Source organism: Lissotriton vulgaris, chromosome 12 (genome assembly GCF_964263255.1).
Source record: "Lissotriton vulgaris chromosome 12, aLisVul1.2, whole genome shotgun sequence".
Classification (NCBI taxonomy): Eukaryota; Metazoa; Chordata; class Amphibia; order Caudata; family Salamandridae; genus Lissotriton; species Lissotriton vulgaris.
Window position 1 is genome coordinate 606,894,985 of NC_141700.1, and position 18,545 is coordinate 606,913,529.

The window sequence follows — 18,545 nt, forward strand, 5'->3', positions numbered from 1 at the left end:
CTTTCTGCTTAGGGACCTTCTTGTTTTCATTTTTCTGGCAACCGCCTCTATTTAACCTCATCGCTGCTAGACATATTCCCCTCTGGTGCTGAACTATAATGATAATGGGTGTGGTCATGACGGAATGGTTCCGTCATCAGCACAGCTCCACTGTGCCTCATTTTTTTTTTTTTTTTAAATATATTTTTATTGCAGGAATCAGTACAACAATACAGTAACGACCAGCATCATATTATAGCCAACTCATACAAGATATAGCCCACCGACCCCCTTCCATAGCATTGCTATATAGCCAAGCGGCCCATATTCCTGGGGTTGGGCGGCGAATGTAGCTGGGGTCAGTAGGATGCTGGAGCTGGTCCGGATAACACACTGTCCGTCATCTGCTTTTCTAAACAAACCCCAACCCCCAAAAAGATACCCCCCCCCTCAAACTACCAGTCATTGTGAAACTCCCCCCTCCCCCCCCCCCCCACCATCAGCGCCAGGGAGTTTTATCACTGTAGGATCCACTGCTTGACCCTCGGGGAAGGTAATAGTGCTGTTGATGCTAGTGTCTAACGGGACTCGGGTCTAGTTGCTTCTTCGCTTTCGGAGTCGCTGGGGGTACAATAATCCCTGAGGGCCTGCACCAACGTTTCCCATTCTAACGCGGCCTCCTGCGCCTTCTCATTGCTTTGCCTCCAAGCCAACTGATATCGCAGCGCGCTCTCACCCGCCGCCCATTTCAAAAGTTCACCGTGCCATCTGCTGCCCGTAGGACCAGCACGTGCCTTCCAGTTCCTGGTCACCTCTCGCTTAGCCAGTAGGAGCCCCAGGTCTATAAATTTACTGGTGATTTTATTCCGGGGGGTATGGGGGAACCAGTGCAGTAGCCCTACCGCCGCATCGAACGATAAGTGCCTCCCCGTCACCTCTTCTAAAGTCGCCGCCACCTCCTGCCAGTAGGACGTCAATCCGGGACAGGCCCATAGCATGTGTAGGAGGTCCGCCTCCTGAGCCGGGCACCTAGGGCATTCCGCCGAGGCTGTGGCAAAATAACGCCTGATCTTAACCGGGGTCAGGTACGCCCTGTGGAGAACATAGTAGTGGACCAGTTGGAAACGGGCGCTACGTGTACCCTTCCATGCTCGCCTCACCAGCTGGGACCAGGTCGTCTCCGGGATCTCCCTACTGATGTCCTCTTCCCAGCGGGACTTCAGTGTGGTGAGAGGGACCAACCCCTCGGTAATCAACCTGCCGTAAAGGCAAGTGACCGCCTTCACTGTGCCCGCCGACATCATTACATATTGGCACACCTGAGACAACTGAGGTTCCTCTAGTCCGTTTTGCCAGTACGCCTGGATCACTCGCACAATGGCCGAGTGCAGCAGAAAGTCGCCCCGGGGGATCCCAAAGCGGTCAATGAGATCCTGAAAGGACAGGAGCACTCCGTCCTCATACAGGTCCCCGACGAGCTGTAAACCCGAATCCTCCCAGTCCGCCAGTCGCGACCAATCTCCTCCGTGGGGGAGGGCCGTCAGCATCCCCAATGGTATTTCAGGTGCATATGGGGTCCGCAGGTGACCTCTGTTATGAGCCCGATTCCAACAGAGTCGGATAGTCCGCTCCTCCATCGACAGGTCCCGAAGGACTAAACGCTGTCGCAGCGCGATAAAGGAGAGGACGTGCCTGGCTATACCCGACCCTCTACCGTCTTCCGGGCCTCTGAACTCCCTGGCTATCTCCTGGGTGTATGTCTGGAGCTGCGCCGCCAGGTAGTACTTCTCAAAGTCCGGCACAGCGAGCCCCCCTTCGTCCTTCGGCCTCATCAGGGTATTGAGGGCCACCCGCCGCCGGCCTGTGCCCCAAAGGAACCCGACCACCATAGAACGCAAGCGGCGAAACGTAGCCGGTGGGACCCAGATCGGCAAAGTCCGAAAGTAATACAATAGTCGGGGGAGCGCCACCATTTTGAGCAGGGCGATGCGTCCCGCCACGGAGAGCGGCAGCGTGGCCCAAAAATCCATGCTGCCTCGGAGTGCTCGTATGCAACGGGCAATGTTTCCGTCTAGGAGGTCGGGCTGGTCGTGGTACACAAATACCCCAAGGTATTTAAAGCAGTCGGGTTCCCATCTGATCTCCCTACTTAGCGCCGGAGAGGGGACACCCCTACGCATCGGGAAGAGGCAGGTCTTAGACCAGTTCACTCGTAGGCCTGAGACTTCTCCGAACTCCGTTAGCGCTAATTCCGCTCCCCGTAATGCGTCGACCGGGTCCTCCAGGAAGAGCAACAGGTCGTCCGCATAGAGCGAGACGTGATGCGGGCCCGCCGCTGTCCATAAGCCCGTATAGTGGGCTCCCGAGCGAAGATGCATCGCTAGGGGCTCCACCGCTAGTGCAAAAAGAAGCGGGGATAAGGAACACCCTTGCCGCGTGCCACGCTCCACCGGATAGCGCGATGAAATCAAAGGGCCCGATCTAACCCTGGCTGAAGCGGAAGCGTAAAGAACTGCTGTCCATGTGATAAATCCCTCCCCGAGGCCGAATTTCCGCAATACCGCGCTTAAGTAGTCCCACTCTAGGCTATCAAACGCCTTCTCCAGGTCCACCGACAAAACTACCGGGGACGGGGCATCCACGAATGGTTCCCCAAGCAAGCGGAACAACCTTCGGATGTTCATGGTCGTATTTCGCCGTGGGATGAAACCGGCTTGGTCCTCGTGTACTAGGGAGCCCATATGTCCTAACAGCCTCGATGCCAAGATGCTGCTCAATATTTTGTAGTCCACCGTCAGCATTGAGAGGGGACGGTAGGACCCCGGGTCAGACGAGTCTCGGCCTGGCTTGAGGAGAGGAACCACCAACGCCTCACACATCGAGCCGGGGAGGCGACCCAGCCTCTTCGCCTCCCTGTAGACCACCAGTAAACGAGGGGCCAGAAGGTCAGCATAAGCTGCATAGAACTCCACCGGCAGGCCATCTAGGCCCGGGGTCTTGTTCCTCGCCATCCGTTTGATGGCCCCGCGGATCTCCCCCAAGCCTATGTCGGATCCCAGGGTGTCTGCCACTTCTTGTTCCACTGTGCGGAGTTCCAGCGGGCGAAGATAGTTATCGAGCCGGTCTGGGTCACGCGCGGAGCGACTGCGGTATAAACATTCGTAATAATGCCGGAAGCAAGTAAGAATCTCCGGTTGGGTGCACACCTCGGTCCCATCCACCCTACGCATCCTAGTCGTCGTTTGGGACTGGCGCGTAGGGTTGGCCAACCACGCCAGTAACGCGCTCGACCTGTCGCCCTCCGCTATAGATCGGACCGTGTAGGCCTTATAATCGAAACAGCGGAGCCGTTCGACCTCCACCGCCACCTTCTCCCTCGCCTCTACCGTTTGTGTTTGCAATTCCGGGCGTCCGGGTCGGCTAATTTCGAGCGCGCGGAGCGTTCGGTCCGCTGCGTCTAAATCAGCCAGGATAACACGCCGCATGCCCACCCTCTTAGAGATACAGTACCCCCTCACCACCACCTTGAAAGCGTCCCATTCGAACGCCCTAGTACTCGCGGAACCGCCGTTGGATGCAAAATAATCCGTGATTCTCTCCCCTAGGTCTGCCTTGAAGACACTGTCCTCGAGGATCTCGGGGCGCATCTTCCAGGTGGGTACCGCTGGCGTCCCAGGGAACCAGCGAATGTCCAGCAGGAGGGGATTATGGTCCGAAATGGTCCGCGATAAATACTCCGATCGGACCGCTGCCGAGACTAATTCGGACGAACCAAGAAAGCCATCCAGTCTGACATGCAGCTCATGAAGGCTCGAAAAGTACGAATAATCTCTAGACGCGGGGTGATGCGCCCTCCATATGTCCGTCAAACCCCAGCGGGTCTGCCAATCTTGACGGCCCTTAGCCGTCCGCCGGACCGGGGAGTCGGGGAGCGGGGGATGTGAGCGGTCTATGTCTACATCTACCACGGAGTTAAAGTCTCCCCCCAGCAGGAGGGGACCGGTGAAAAAGTGGGCCAACGAGCCCGATAACCCGGAAAGGAAGGCAGTCTGGTCCACATTAGGGGCATACACACAGCAAACATTCAAGTCCCTCCCTCCTAGCGTGCCTGATATGGCCACGAAGCGCCCCTCTGGGTCCAACACTGTCCTCGTGACCTGGAAGGGGACTCCTGCCCTGATCCATATTAGCGCCCCCCTGGCATAAGCAGAGTACGCCGTGGAGAAGACCTGCCCTCGCCACCTACGCTGAAGCGCCGCCCCTTCCGCCTTGTTCAGATGCGTTTCCTGCAGCAGCGCCATTTGCACTCCCCTACGCACTAAATAAGCGTGGACCTTGTGACGCCTAGACATAGTGTGAAGCCCCCTCACGTTCCAAGTAATACATTTCAAGTTAGCAACATCAGCCATTGTCCCAAAGTGTTCTTGCACAGTCTCCCCGTCCGGGTCCCCACAAAGAAAAAACATCAATCCTCCCAGCGCTGTCGGCGGCCATTTTCCCCAACCAGAACCAAACCCCCCAAGAACCAACAAAACCCCCTCCCAACCACCCCAGAACAGGACCCAAACTGCACCATCTAGATCCCATCCAAACTTCTACGGAGAACAACCCCAAAAACCCCACTAGTCCTACGGTCGCCACCGTAGGAAGGCCGTATGGGCCAGGTGCGGGCTGAGCGGAGGCAGTGGGCCCTCGTCGCCCAGGCTACCAGGACTACAATAAGCCCCCCCGTGTCAAAATCTTTCGGGGCAAGAGTAGAAGCCTCCCAACCCTCCCTCTTCCATTGTCAGCAATAAAGAACGGCAGCCGCCTCCCCCCTGCCGGGCCCCCACCCAAAACAAGGCAACCTATCCCATTACCCTTGTCCGTCCAAAAGGTCCTCCACCGATTTCGGTGTGATCACCGGTGTGTGGGTACTGTCTGCCACTGAGTCTTCCGAGTCCGATGGTGCCCCCCGAGCACCCGGGTTTTCCTCCTCCTCTTCGACGTCTTCGCCCCTTGCTCCCGACAGTTCCGACAGAACTTCCAGCACTCCTCTCCGCTCAGATGATGTCTCCGCTGTCGAGGGTCCTCCCGTGCGGCCGCGGCGGTTCCTGACCCTTTTAGATCGCCTCCTTTGTTCCGGCTCCTCCGCCTGATGGGTCGAGGCGTTGTAACCATCCTTCCCTGTTCGGTACAGTTCGAGCCAGTCACAGGCCTCCTCCGGGGTGTCGAAGAACTGGGTTTTGTCGTCGACAATGACTCGGAGCCTCGCGGGAAATAGGAGTGAATATTGGATGCCCTCACTCCTGAGTTCACGCTTAACCGCCAGGAAGGAGAACCGCTTGCGCTGCGTCTCGTAGGTATAGTCAGGGAAGATATTCACCTGGCTGTTTGCAACCTGGAACGGGCCATTGTGTCTGGCGGCATTTAGGATCAGGTCTCTGTCCCGGAAATGTAGCAACCGCGCCACCACCGGCCTCGGGGCTCGTCCCTGCTGTGGGGGCCGCGCTGGAACTCTGTGGGCCCGTTCTAGAGTGTAAAAGGAGGACAGGCCCTCCGGGACCACCGTGTCTCGGAGCCAGGTCTCCAGGTAGCGCACCATATCGCCTTCCTCAACCTTTTCCGGCAGGCCCACTACCCGAATGTTATTCCTCCTGTTTCGGCCTTCCGCATCCTCCGCCCTCCGCTCGAGGGTCTCGATTCGGGACATGGCATCCTTTATCGTCGCAGCCAGGGTTCTCTGCGCCGGTTCGATAGTCTTCACCGTGCTCTCCACCTCCTTGACCCGGTCCGAGAGTTTACCGTGGTCTGCCCTAAGGAGGCCCAGGCCAGTCGCCACCTGGGCAATGTCCTGTTGTAGGGCCGACCGAGTTGCCTCTATGGCTTCCAGTACACGGTCGAATTGTTGCTGGAGTGGTGCGCCACCAGGTCTTTTAGGATCTCCATGTTCTTCCTTGTCCTGGGCCTCAGAGTCCGAGGTGGCCTGGCTGGATCCCTTGGCTCCTTTAGGTTTCCCCATGCTGCCAGGGGCTCTCCGCAAAGGTCCCGGAGTAGTCGCCTCCGTGTGCAAGTGTCCAGCACGACTTTCCCGGGGTTTCGCCCTCCAGTCCGGAATGGGCGATCTCCTTCTCCAGAGCCTGTGGAGACTCCGCCGTTTCGGCTCACGCCACCGCCACGGCGTCCGAGGGCACCGATAAGGGGGCGGAGACACCCGTCTCCGAGTCGGGCAGGCCCGTTCACCCACTATAGCTCCGGGGGAAGGGCCACCAACTCCCCCGGTTGTCCTGTGGCGCCCGAGTGTCGCGCCATCCATATAGTTGGGGTGGCCAGGAACCCGCAGCTAGCTGCGGAGTCGCGGTGCCGACCACTGCCTAGAACTGAGTGCACCCGTGCCCGGTGCCCTCTAGCACGTGGGCACCCGCCCGGTCGTCCAAACGAGTATGGTCCCGCTGTAGAGGGTCCGAACCAGCCAATGTCCAATGTCTAAAACAACTGAGGCTGGTGAAGCCGGGAGCCGGGCGCCACCCGCGAGACCTCCTCAACTCCGTAGGTTCGATCAAGGGGACAAAGGGGTCCGGGCGCCATATTGGGTCGCACTCCGCCACTCCGCAAACTTCGGCATTTCTTCAAAGCCACCTCCGTCCAAACTCCACCAGGGCCCTCGGGAGGGTGTCGTCGCCTCGCTCAACCGAATGCGGGGTCTGGGGTGCCCCTCAGCCTCCGATGTTCAGGATAATTCCGGGCTCAGTCCCGGAGCCGAGCTCTCAGGCGACCATCGCCATCGGCGCCCAAGCCACGCCCCAACAGCTCCACTGTGCCTCATGACGGAACGGTTCCGTCATGAGCATCGAAAGGGTTAACTTTTTTGATAGAAAACGACCAGCAGAGGTCAGTAAAATACCACAATCACTTTAGCATTCTCTAGATTCCAGTTAATAGAAATTGTCTTCCACGAGCACCCCTAGACAATAATATTTTTTCCCCGATCTTGTATTTTCAATGATATGACCACAAAGGCCTTGATTTTATATTAAAAAAACAGAGCTTTGGACTATACAATTTCCCGCTGTAAGGCAATATTTCTCTCCATGTGTTCCCATACCTGGCGTGTCACGCAGTTTGGTGCTTACTTTCCCTCCATGTTAAAGAAGAACAGTTGATGTTTCGGCACCCAGGCTAATGTGCTGCATAGATAAATAGACCGATTGCATTGCAAATGCTTGTTTAACTAGTGATTCGTGAAGGGAGCCACTTTCATTTTGGTGCTCTGGACTATTTTCTGTCCCAGTTTGATCCTGGCTGTCAGTGAGTACAGTAGCTGAACAGACCAAAATGCGGTGGGATGCTATTGCATTAAACATACCATAATGCAACTATGTTAAGACTGTGCCAATCATTTCCAGTCTGATGATGCAGTGTTTTCCAAAGTGTGTGCACACTGTAGTAACTCCTTATTACTCCTCACAGTGTTGCAATACCACATACTGTAATACATGCCCATACCTATGGAATGAGGAAGACAACAAGGAGACCTGAGGATACAAAGTAGTAAGAGAAGGCATGACACCAGGCACAGTGGGAGAATGGTTGTGTGCTACTCACTGCCTGCATCTCGCTGGCTCTGAAGCATCTGCTTAACGAGCTGCAGTAGGCTTGTTACATCCGTGGAGGCCTCCAGCTGCTTCTCCAGGTCTGGCAAGTGATTTCTTGTAGCCTTGCTTAGGGACCGAACCAGTCGCTCTATACTCTAGTGAAGGAGTCAGTAGAAAAGAGATAGAGGCACAATGTTATCAGTGATGCACAAATCAGCCAGTACACAACTTATAGAAACAGGCACACAGTGCACAAAAGAAGCGGGCACATATTTAAGGAGTGTCACAAGATGCTAGCTGACAGGTAGGCGCTATCCAATAATCCTTTTTTATTGCAGCCAAAGCATTGTCTGGGTATGGTGATTGCTTACCCCAGAGCTTGTTTGTTCATTGTTATTTTCTGCTGTAAGTTCAGTACACCAGCCTGCATGCAAACATGAGCCGCAACCTTAGTAAAAAGTCCCTGAACATGTGGTGTCAGAGACTTTTACCTAACATCTACTGCTGCTAAATTCCGGTGTAAGACTTGCACCTAGAGACGTTACTATGTGCACTAGACACTTTCATTTTGTTTGTCGAGAGCTGCGTAGCAACTGAAAGGGGGGAGGTTGCACATTGGGTTAATGCCATCCACTGATGTCCTTTTTAGAATATTCAGGGCAAGAAATAAGATTCTTGTAAGTGAGAATATCATTGGGAGTTTAGAGGGGAAAGCAGCAGGTTGTCGAAGGCTGGCTGGCCCAATCAGGTATCCTGTTGAGACACTCGTGACCTTGAAGACTTGGTTAAAGTATTCCTTGGGGCCTTCCTCCTGTTACTCATGAGGGTGACAACGGACTCGGAGCTTCAAGACTTGTACCTGGTTGCTCTGAACCTTTTGTCATAGAGATGCCTGAGTGAGTGGTCAGGATCCAATGTCGATTCAATATCAATGTGATGTCGTTATGGTGAGAGTACTGGGAGCTGGTAGGAGGAACAAAAGAGTTATTTATTTAATACGGTTTTATATAGCGCAAACTTTACCCGACGGTGTCAGAGCGCTTTACATAAGAACCAGTTGAGAAACATAAGGACTTAGGATTACATGCTTTACATAAAGGATACAAACAGAAAAAATTGCAAATGTACAAGATGTAAAGTCACACAAGGAGGAGATACAAATGGATATACTCTAAGAGTCACATAGGAATGGTAGATAGTACAAAGGTCTACTGCATATACTAGTGATTAGAGTCATCTCTATATACATAGGGAAGGGATATGACTGGATATACTCTAAGAATCACATAGGAATGGTAGGTAGTACAAAGGTCAACCGCATATACTAGTGATTAGAGTTATCTCTATATACATAGGGAAGGGAAACAAGTGGATATACTCTAAGAGTCACATAGGAATGGTAGAGAGCACAACCGTCTACTGCATATACTAGTGATTAGAGTTATCTCTATATACATAGGGAAGGGATATGACTGGATATACTCTAAGAGTCACATAGGAATGGTAGGTAGTACAAAGGTCAACCGCATATACTAGTGATTAGTTATCTCTATATACATAGGGAAGGGAAACAAGTGGATATACTCTAAGAGTCACATAGGAATGGTAGAGAGCACAACCGTCTACTGCATATACTAGTGATTAGAGTTATCTCTATATACATGGGGAAGGGAAACAAGTGGATATACTCTAAGAGTCACATAGGAATGGTAGAGAGCACAACCGTCTACTGCATATACTAGTGATTAGAGTTATCTCTATATACATAGGGAAGGGATATGACTGGATATACTCTAAGGGTCACATAGGAATGGTAGAGAGCACAGCGGTCTACTGCATATACTAGTGATTAGAGTTATCTCTATATACATAGGGAAGGGATATGACTGGATATCCTCTAAGAGTCACATAGGAATGGTAGAGAGTACAAAGATCTACTGCATATACTAGTGATTAGAGTTTTCTCTATATACATGAGGAAGGGATACAAATGGATATACTCTAAGAGTCACTCAGGAATGGTAGAGACTATATAGGTCTACTGCATATACTAGTGATTAGAGTTATCTATATACATAAGGAAGGGATACAAATGGATATACTCTAAGAGTCACATAGGAATGGTAGACAGTATACAGGTCTACTGCATGTACTAGTGATTAGAGTTATCTCTATATACATAAGGAAGTGATACAAATGGATACACTCAAGGGTCACATAGGAATGGTAGAGAGTACAAAGGTCTACTGCATATACTAGTGATTAGAGTTATCTCTATACACATATATATATACACACATAGTAGATTTTCTCAGACAGCGTTCCATTAAGTGGGGTCAGAGGGGGGACGCAGTCACAGCCCCAAGAGAGGGTGGGAGGGATACAAGAGTATGGAGAAAAGGCAAAACAGAAAAGGGAAGAAACATTTGAGAATCGTCAAGGGGGAAACGAATGAGAAGAGTACAAGACGGCGGGTCGGGGTCCAGAGAAAAACAGCCGAGAACAGCAGTAAAATGGCGGCCAGGACAAAAGAAAAAGTAAAGAAGTCCATGAGAGTCACATAGGAATGGTAGAGAGTACAAAGGTCCACTGCATATACTAGTGATTAGAGTGAGTGAGGAGGAGAGTGTTAATGAGTCCTTCTGACAGATGGCGGCTGGACGAGTTAAACTTCAGTCTTTCGGGTAGTCTACATTCCAGAAAAGTAAATATAAGGCTTGTACAAACGTCAGTATTGCCACCTTACAGAAAAACGGTACCCATCCTAAGTAAATTTACACTTCAGCAGGTAATCCTGCTTGCACACAGGCTACTGCATCTCTCTGACCCGGAAGCAGAGTGTGAGTAGCTATTCCGTAAATTGGCAAAACATTTAATGTCAATGCAAATAACCTAAATGATACTAGGATTCCATGGAAAGATAATGTTCTTGTGGAAAACACGAAGTACAGATAGTTTATCAAAACCTAAAGGGAGAAAAAAATCTTTAATTTTCTCAAGTATTTATTACTAAGCACATAGTTATAGAAGTTTATGAGACACCAGGAAATTTCAGTCCTGCCTGTAGATTTCTCTTAGCACCAGCCTCCTTATGTCTCTTCTTGAATTCGTTCTTTCATCTTTCCAGTTCCCTAGTTATGTTATGATCTAGTATTAGGACATTGATAAAAGAACCTGTTATGCCTTTAGATAGCCTTTATTTCTTTATATAGTGACATTATCAATTATTTAATTTATTTATTTAAAACATTTATAATGCGCGGCTGTCACCTTACAGGCAACCTGGCGCTGAGATATCTCCAGGGGGGGGAAGCACGGGGGAGAGCAGCAGTACAATGGCCATCAAGTTAACACTTAGGAAACAGCCAGGTTTTGACACGTTTCCTGAAGGGAAGGAGTTCTTTTGTTTGACGGATATCTAGGGGCATACTGTTCCAGAGTTTAGCAGCGCAACTCTGAAGGATCTGCCTCCGGTCCTAGCTTTTTTAAATCTCAGCACTTTTACAAGGCATGCCGTTGTAGAGCGAAGTGCTCTGGTTGGGGTGTACCAGTCAAACATGGCTTGCAGAGAGCTAGGCCCAAATCCATGCAGGGCTTTGAAAACTAGACAGAGGGATTTAAAGGCCACTCGCTGTTTCAACGGAAGCCAGTGGAGTTCGGCCATCGCCGCTGTGGCCGAGGATCTCCTAGGCCAGCCAAGGGCCAATTTAGCAGCGGCAGGTTGTACTCTTTGAAGTCTGTCTAACAGCAAGCCTGAAGACTCGAGTAGCAGCGCATTACAATAGTCGAGGCGACTAAGAATAGTGCACCTGACTATTAAAGCCCGGGCCTGTATCAATTTAAAACATACATGAATAACATTTAAATCAGGTGAATATTTTTCAAATGTACAAGAAAAAAGCCACACTGTAGTAAAAAAGTGCAAATACCAGCTAATAATAAAGTGCTACGTGTACTTAGATTAACTACAATAAGAGAACCAAACTATGAATTTTAGACGATAGTGATAGATTCAAGACACGTTCTAACAAAAATGTTGTGTCATCCATGCCAAGTTCAAAATCATTAAAAGTGGAAAAGAGCCCACTATAACAAGTTCTTTGGAAAAATACTTTATTGGTGGCGTAATTAAATAATACAACTAGGAAATACTAAGAAACCAACAACATTGTAAAGTGCATAATGGTAAGCAAATCGCTTGATCTATAGTGGGGTAGAGGGGCGTGGCTTGGCGCCCACAGGACCTGGTGGCGCGTCCGTGAGGCTCCGTTTTTGCAGAGGCCGCCGCACCCACCCGCAGGGTGGGGGAGGCTCAAGGGCCGGCGCCATAACCCACGCGGTGCCAACAGGGGGAGATGGAACTGGTCCTGGGCGCCCCGAAGCGGCCAGGACCAGCGGAAACGGGGTGCGCACCAGCCACCCCGACAGGAAGTGACCTTGTGACCTTGGCGCCCATGGGGGGCGACCAATGGCCAACCTTGCTACCTTTGAACCCCCCAATCAAAGGGGGTTCACCTGAAGCCCGTAGGGGGCTCAAGGGGATTTAAACACCGCCGCTCCCCAACCAGAAGCACAACGTCTTCGAAGGAGCTGGGAGAGCGGCGCGACAACGACATCGTTTGAAGAAGACCGACTGCGGCAGGAGGCGGCGAAGGACGGCCGAAGCAGAAGAACGACCACACAGAGCGGCGCGCCGGTCAAGTTCTCCACCCAGCTCCCCGGGAACCCGAAGCGACGGAGGAAGACGACGAGCTCGGCGGCCTGGCCAAGCTCCAGCTCGGTAAGCAACTGTCCGGTTTGGAGCGCGCAGTGAGCCGCTTTCATCGGACGGACAGCACACACGGGTAAGGAAGTTCAAAGGCGGGTCCGGAATTCCTTCCGACCCAGCGGCGCAGACCAGCCCGCAGAAAACAGACCTAGGCCTTGGGGACAACATGGCGGAAGATCAGCCTGGAGACATGGCGGAAGTGCTGAAGAAAATCCGCGAGATATCGGCAGTACACGGCGACGAATGGCTCCAGCCCCATTTGGCCAAAGGAAAGGAGAATAGGCCGGACGGCCAGGCGGAGGAGGAAGCAGGCCCGTCAGCACCCAAGAAGCCTAAGACCACGCCAAGGAAGAAGACGTCCAAGAGGAATCCCCCAAAGAAAGTGCGCCAGAAGCTCCCGCCGCTGAGGTCAGACGACAACAAGAAGGGTGAGACGAACGGCGGAGCTGTTAATGGTGAGCATATTAGTACCATTGTAAGAGAATGCTTGAAATCGCTCGCTCCGACGTTGCTGAACAGCTCAGGGCAGGGGGCGGCGGGGCCCAGGGAACAACGCTCTGACGAGACAGGGGGCCTAACGTGGCATATGATGGACCCGGGGTGGGCCCGACAGTCAAGGGTACAGGAGCAGGTGGGCCTATCTCCGCAGGGGGATCAGGTTTCCCCATTATCCGGGTGGGGGTACAATACTGGGTCCGGGAGCCCGGGGTCGGGGGGGCTAGGCAGTGACCTGTACGCCAGACCATCCCCCGGCCCTGCCTCCTTGACGACGAAGGCCACGGGGCTCGCGTGCCTTATTCCCCTCGCGGTAAAAGAGAGGATATGGCGCAAGGAGTTCATCGATATATTCTCGCTCCTAGAAATACAGCTAGAGGGCCTCGACCTGACCACATGCGACAGGAGAGAGGATGAAAAAAGGGAGAGGCGAGGGGCTAGAAAGGAGCGGAACTTTGAGAATTGGCTAGACGCTTTCAGGATCATGGCGTGTATCATAGTAGAGAGGTTCCCCCATTGCGCTGCTGACCTATGGCTGTATGAGGCTAACATACACTCTGCGCAGAGGCAATTCCCCGGGGATGCATGGTTGGAGTATGATAAGGGCTTCAGGTTAAAGATGCAGAGGCACCCAGAGATGGAGTGGAACGAGGAGGACGTTTCAGGTTTTATTCATAAAATGCTCGCGGCCAAAGAAGTGAGAGCATGGACGGGGAAGTACGACCAGTCCTTTCGGAGTTCGTCCCACAAGGGGAAGAACAAAAGTTACCAGAAACATTCCTCTGGGCGGTCCAACTCCCCCCCCCGCGACCAAGGCCATATGCTGGAGATACGATGCGGGGGACTGTTCATGGGGCTCCTCGTGCAAATTCCAACATGCATGCTCAAGCTGCGGGGGGAAGCACGCTGCAGCGACATGCAAAGGCTCCAAGCGGGAAGCAAAGAGCGAAAAGAAAGAGAAACACAAGAAACACTAGCCCAAAGGCTAGTGGGGGCGGGACACTAGTAGACATTCAACAGTGCCAGCTGGCTAGGTCCCCCATTAATACGCAACAGCTGCGCAGTTTAGCAAACAGGTATCCAAACAAAACAGACGCCAGGACACTGGTTGAGGGTTTTGAAGAAGGCTTCATTATCCCGTTTCAGGGCCCACTGCCATTAGCGGGAGCGAATAACTTACAATCAGCGAAGCAGCATCCCCGGGTGGTGAGCGCGAAGATAGAAAAGGAAAAGAGCCTGGGTAGAATCGAGGGCCCCCTCCCTCAGGAGTTGTGCGAAGGAATAGTCATCTCCCCACTAGGAGTGGTCCCAAAAAAGGAAAAGGGCCAATTCAGGCTGATACACCACTTGTCATACCCTGAGGGGGGGTCCGTAAATGATGGCATCGACCAGGAAGCATGCTCGGTGGGTTACGCGTCAGTGGAGGACGCGATCGCACTAGTCAAAGCGGCAGGGAAGGGGGCCCTCATGGCCAAGGCGGACATTGAATCTGCTTTTCGCTTACTACCGGTACACCCGACCAGCTTCCACCTGCTGGGCTTCCAATGGGAAGGGAACAGGTACGTTGACAAAGCCATGCCCATGGGTTGTGCCATATCTTGTGCCTATTTTGAACAATTCGCTACCTTTCTGGAATGGGCCCTCCACGACAGGCATCAGGGGGGCGGGAAGCTGCACTACCTGGACGATTTCCTGTTCACAGGACCGGCGGGATCCTCGACGTGCGCCAGTACGTTGGCGGCGTTCGAGGACCTGACCGAAACACTCGGAGTCCCCTTAGCGAAAGAGAAGACAACAGGCCCAACGACTAGACTGACGTTCTTGGGCATTGAGCTTGACTCCACGGCGGGGACCGCCAGGCTCCCCCCGGAGAAAGTGCAGGAGTTCAGGGAAGAAATAGCCAAACTTCGGGGCCGGCGCAAAGCCACCCTCAGGGATATCCAGGGGGTGGTAGGCAGGCTGAACTTTGCGGCGAGGGTCATACCGCCCGCCAGGGTCTTTTCCAGGCGCCTCACCGCACTAACGGCTGGCGTCACCCACAAGCACCACCACATCCGGCTGAGCACGGGTGTAAGGCAGGATCTACAGGTATGGGACGAATTCCTGCAGGAGTTCAATGGTGTGCTGATCTGGAAAAAGGGTTGGGTAACAGCGGAGCAGCTATCCCTATACACAGACGCAGCCGGGAGCCTGGGATTTGGGGCGGTCCTGGGGAACAGATGGTGTGCCAGCCAGTGGCCAGACAGGTGGCATGCGCAGGGGCTCACAAAAAACATCACGTTCCTCGAGCTATTCCCAATAGTAGTGGCTCTGACGGTATGGAAAAAAGAGATAAGGAACCTAAAGCTTACCTTATGGTCGGATAACTTGGGGGTAGTGCAGGCCATTAACAGAGGCGCAGCAAGATGCCCGGGCATGTTGAGGCTAATGCGAGAGTTGGTTAAATTGCAGCTCGAGGGGAACCTGGAGCTGAAGGCTCGACACGTGCCGGGGACAGAGAACACGGTCGCCGATGCGCTATCCCGGTCCCAGATGACACGGTTCAAACAACTGCTGCCCGGTGCGGACGGGGTGATGACCCCCTTTCCACCATACCTGTGGGACCTGGGGGGGTTGACTTGTCCAGATTAATAGGGCACTCGCTCACCTCTGAGGCACACAGGAGATACAGGAAATACGCGGCCACAGTAATAAGAATCGGGGGCATAGAGTCACTGGAAGACAAAGCGAAAGTGCGCACAGCGGTGGAGAAATTCGTACAATGGGCATTCGACGCTAAGAAAACAAGGTCTTGGGCACAGGCGCACCTGGCCGCCATGGCATACTTTGCCAGGCTCCACACAGGCGAGGACCCCACGGCAACTGTCTACCTGAAAGCAGCCATGAAAGGCGGGCGGAAAATTGAGGGGACCAAGAAGGACGCCAGACGCCCCATTGATTATGACAAGCTGGGTCAGTTACTTAGCGCCCTAACCAGCATCATTGCAGACAGGTATGAGCGGCTACTCTTTGGGGCCGCGTTCACCACGGCTTTCTTTGGGGCATTTCGGGTAAGCGAAATAGTGGCCCCCAACAGGTCAGGCCCGGCGCAGCGCTGCTTGCAGGCAAGGGACATCAAGCCGATGGTAAAAGCTGTGGAGCTCACGCTCAGGCAATCCAAAACGGATAGGGCCGGGAAAGGGGCGACGATTCGCCTACATTGTATTCCAGAGGTGGGGCGCTGCACAGTGTGCTGGCTGTATCAATACATGGCGGTTCGCCCGGCGGGGGATGGCCCCCTCTTTGTACACCAAGACGGAAGGAACTTGAGCAGGTTCCAGTTCACGGCCGTAATGCGCCAGGGCCTCAATAAGGCGGGGCTCCAGGCAACATCATTTGCCCCGCACTCCTTCAGGATCGGGGCGGCGACCTCGGCATCGCAGTATGGCATGCCAGAGGACAGGATACAGGCCTTGGGCAGATGGCGGTCCAGGGCCTACAAGTCTTACATACGCCCGCATCTCATATAAAAAAAAAAAAAAAAAAGAGAAACAGAAAGGGGAGAGGGGTAGTGGGGGGGGGGGAGCAGCCACCTTGGGATGCCGTACGGCAGGGTTTCTTGCCCCTTCCTCGTCCACACCCGGTGCGCAGAAAGCCACCTTAACGGAGCATTTTCTCTCGGCAGGAGGACGCCCACAACTGGTATGGGTCGTAGGACACTCATTCGTATCCAGAATGGAGTCCTGGTGGAGGCGAGTGGGGCACAAGGAAAGCAGACCCAAGGCGACATACATCCGCTGGATCGGACGGCCCGGCATGAGATGGGAGCAGCTGCTACCGACCCTGGACGGCCTCATGGCAGACTCAGCGTGGCTGCCGGATGTGCTGATCATACATCTAGGAGGGAACGACCTAACGCGGTTGGGCCGCAAGGCGGTGGGCCAAGCCATCCAGAAGGACATCGCCAAAGCGGCGGCATGGCTGGGGACCACGACAGTGGTGTGGTCGGAGATGATCAGCAGGAGGCACTGGAGGGGTGCCGACTCCAACAAAGCGGTGGATAACGCGAGGCGCAAGTTAAATATCGCCATGCACAAGTTTTGCTCGACCAACGGCCTGGAATCAATCCGGCACGGCCTCATCCACCCAGGCCGCCCAGAGCTATATGGACAAGATGGGGTGCATCTGTCCGACAAGGGAATGGAGGTGTTCTGGGGCAACTTGTGGGGCGCAATGACGCTCGCGGGTTGTCGTTAAAAAAAAAAAAAAAAAAAAAAAAAAAAAGGAGCAAAAGAAGGGGGAGGGTAGGTAGCCACGAACCAAGGGGCAGAGGGGGGAGCCGCAGAAAGACGTGAGCCTCCCTGCGGCGTGGCGGAAATCCTACAATCGTTGGCTAACCAAACACACCGGTGGGCGGTGTGTAGGAGGAGGGCCACTCACTTTTCAATGCCGCACGGCAGGGTGACGTGGCCGCACAAAGGAGGGGAGGAAAAGACGGAGACGGCACTCGCGGCCCAGACCCGGCCGGACGGCAGGGCGCAAATGGTAGCGAGCTGGGGACCTAACTCCAGGCAAAGAAGCTCCCCTCCATGACACCCAAAAAGGGGGTGTGGCCAACCAACTACCGGAACACCAAGAAACTGATTAAGAACTGGTTGTACACAAGTGCCATTTACGAACTGAAGGGTGCACGAGAGACAGACACCTGTACCAGGGGAAGGTGTCATAAACTGTAATGTGATGTGCATGATTTATGGTTAAAGTTCGCAAATGAAGATTGTACAACCAGTATGTTATTAATATGTTATTAATATTGTTATTAATAATCATTATTGATATTAATAAATCTGCGGCCAACAATGACCATCACCAAGAACTGAGATTGTTGGCTGACATTATTTGTTAGGAGTGTTTGAGGAGAGGGAGGATGTATGCAGATGCCGAACGGCAAGTAAGTATAGACGGTTGACCCACTGAGTAGGCACATGCGAGGGTTATTGCAGAGGCCGCCGCACCCACCCGCAGGGTGGGGGAGGCTCAAGGGCCGGCGCCATAACCCACGCGGTGCCAACAGGGGGAGATGGAACTGGTCCTGGGCGCCCCGAAGCGGCCAGGACCAGCGGAAACGGGGTGCGCACCAGCCACCCCGACAGGAAGTGACCTTGTGACCTTGGCGCCCATGGGGGGCGACCAATGGCCAACCTTGCTACCTTTGAACCCCCCAATCAAAGGGGGTTCACCTGAAGCCCGTAGGGGGCTCAAGGGGATTTAAACACCGCCGCTCCCCAACCAGAAGCACAACGTCTTCGAAGGAGCTGGGAGAGCGGCGCGACAACGACATCGTTTGAAGCCCACCCACCCACACCTGAGGAACAGCAGAGTCGCAGTGCTGGACAGTGGGGAAGGCGTTGGCGGAAATCCTACAATCGTTGGCTAACCAAACACACCGGTGGGCGGTGTGTAGGAGGAGGGCCACTCACTTTTCAATGCCGCACGGCAGGGTGACGTGGCCGCACAAAGGAGGGGAGGAAAAGACGGAGACGGCACTCGCGGCCCAGACCCGGCCGGACGGCAGGGCGCAAATGGTAGCGAGCTGGGGACCTAACTCCAGGCAAAGAAGCTCCCCTCCATGACACCCAAAAAGGGGGTGTGGCCAACCAACTACCGGAACACCAAGAAACTGATTAAGAACTGGTTGTACACAAGTGCCATTTACGAACTGAAGGGTGCACGAGAGACAGACACCTGTA

At 53.5% G+C, this 18,545-nt stretch overlaps 1 protein-coding gene across 1 annotated transcript in view; it reads right to left on the minus strand.

Moving 5' to 3' along the window:
• Positions 1-7,805, minus strand: part of LOC147677834 (polycystin-1-like protein 2) — a 30,311-nt gene extending 22,506 nt beyond the window's left edge. The window contains exon 1 of the mRNA XM_086946507.1: positions 7,564-7,805. Within this exon, the coding sequence (XP_086802633.1) occupies positions 7,564-7,591 (28 nt within the window). The 5' untranslated portion in view covers positions 7,592-7,805. The remainder of the gene's footprint in view (positions 1-7,563) is intronic.
• Positions 7,806-18,545: the final 10,740 nt, after the last annotated feature.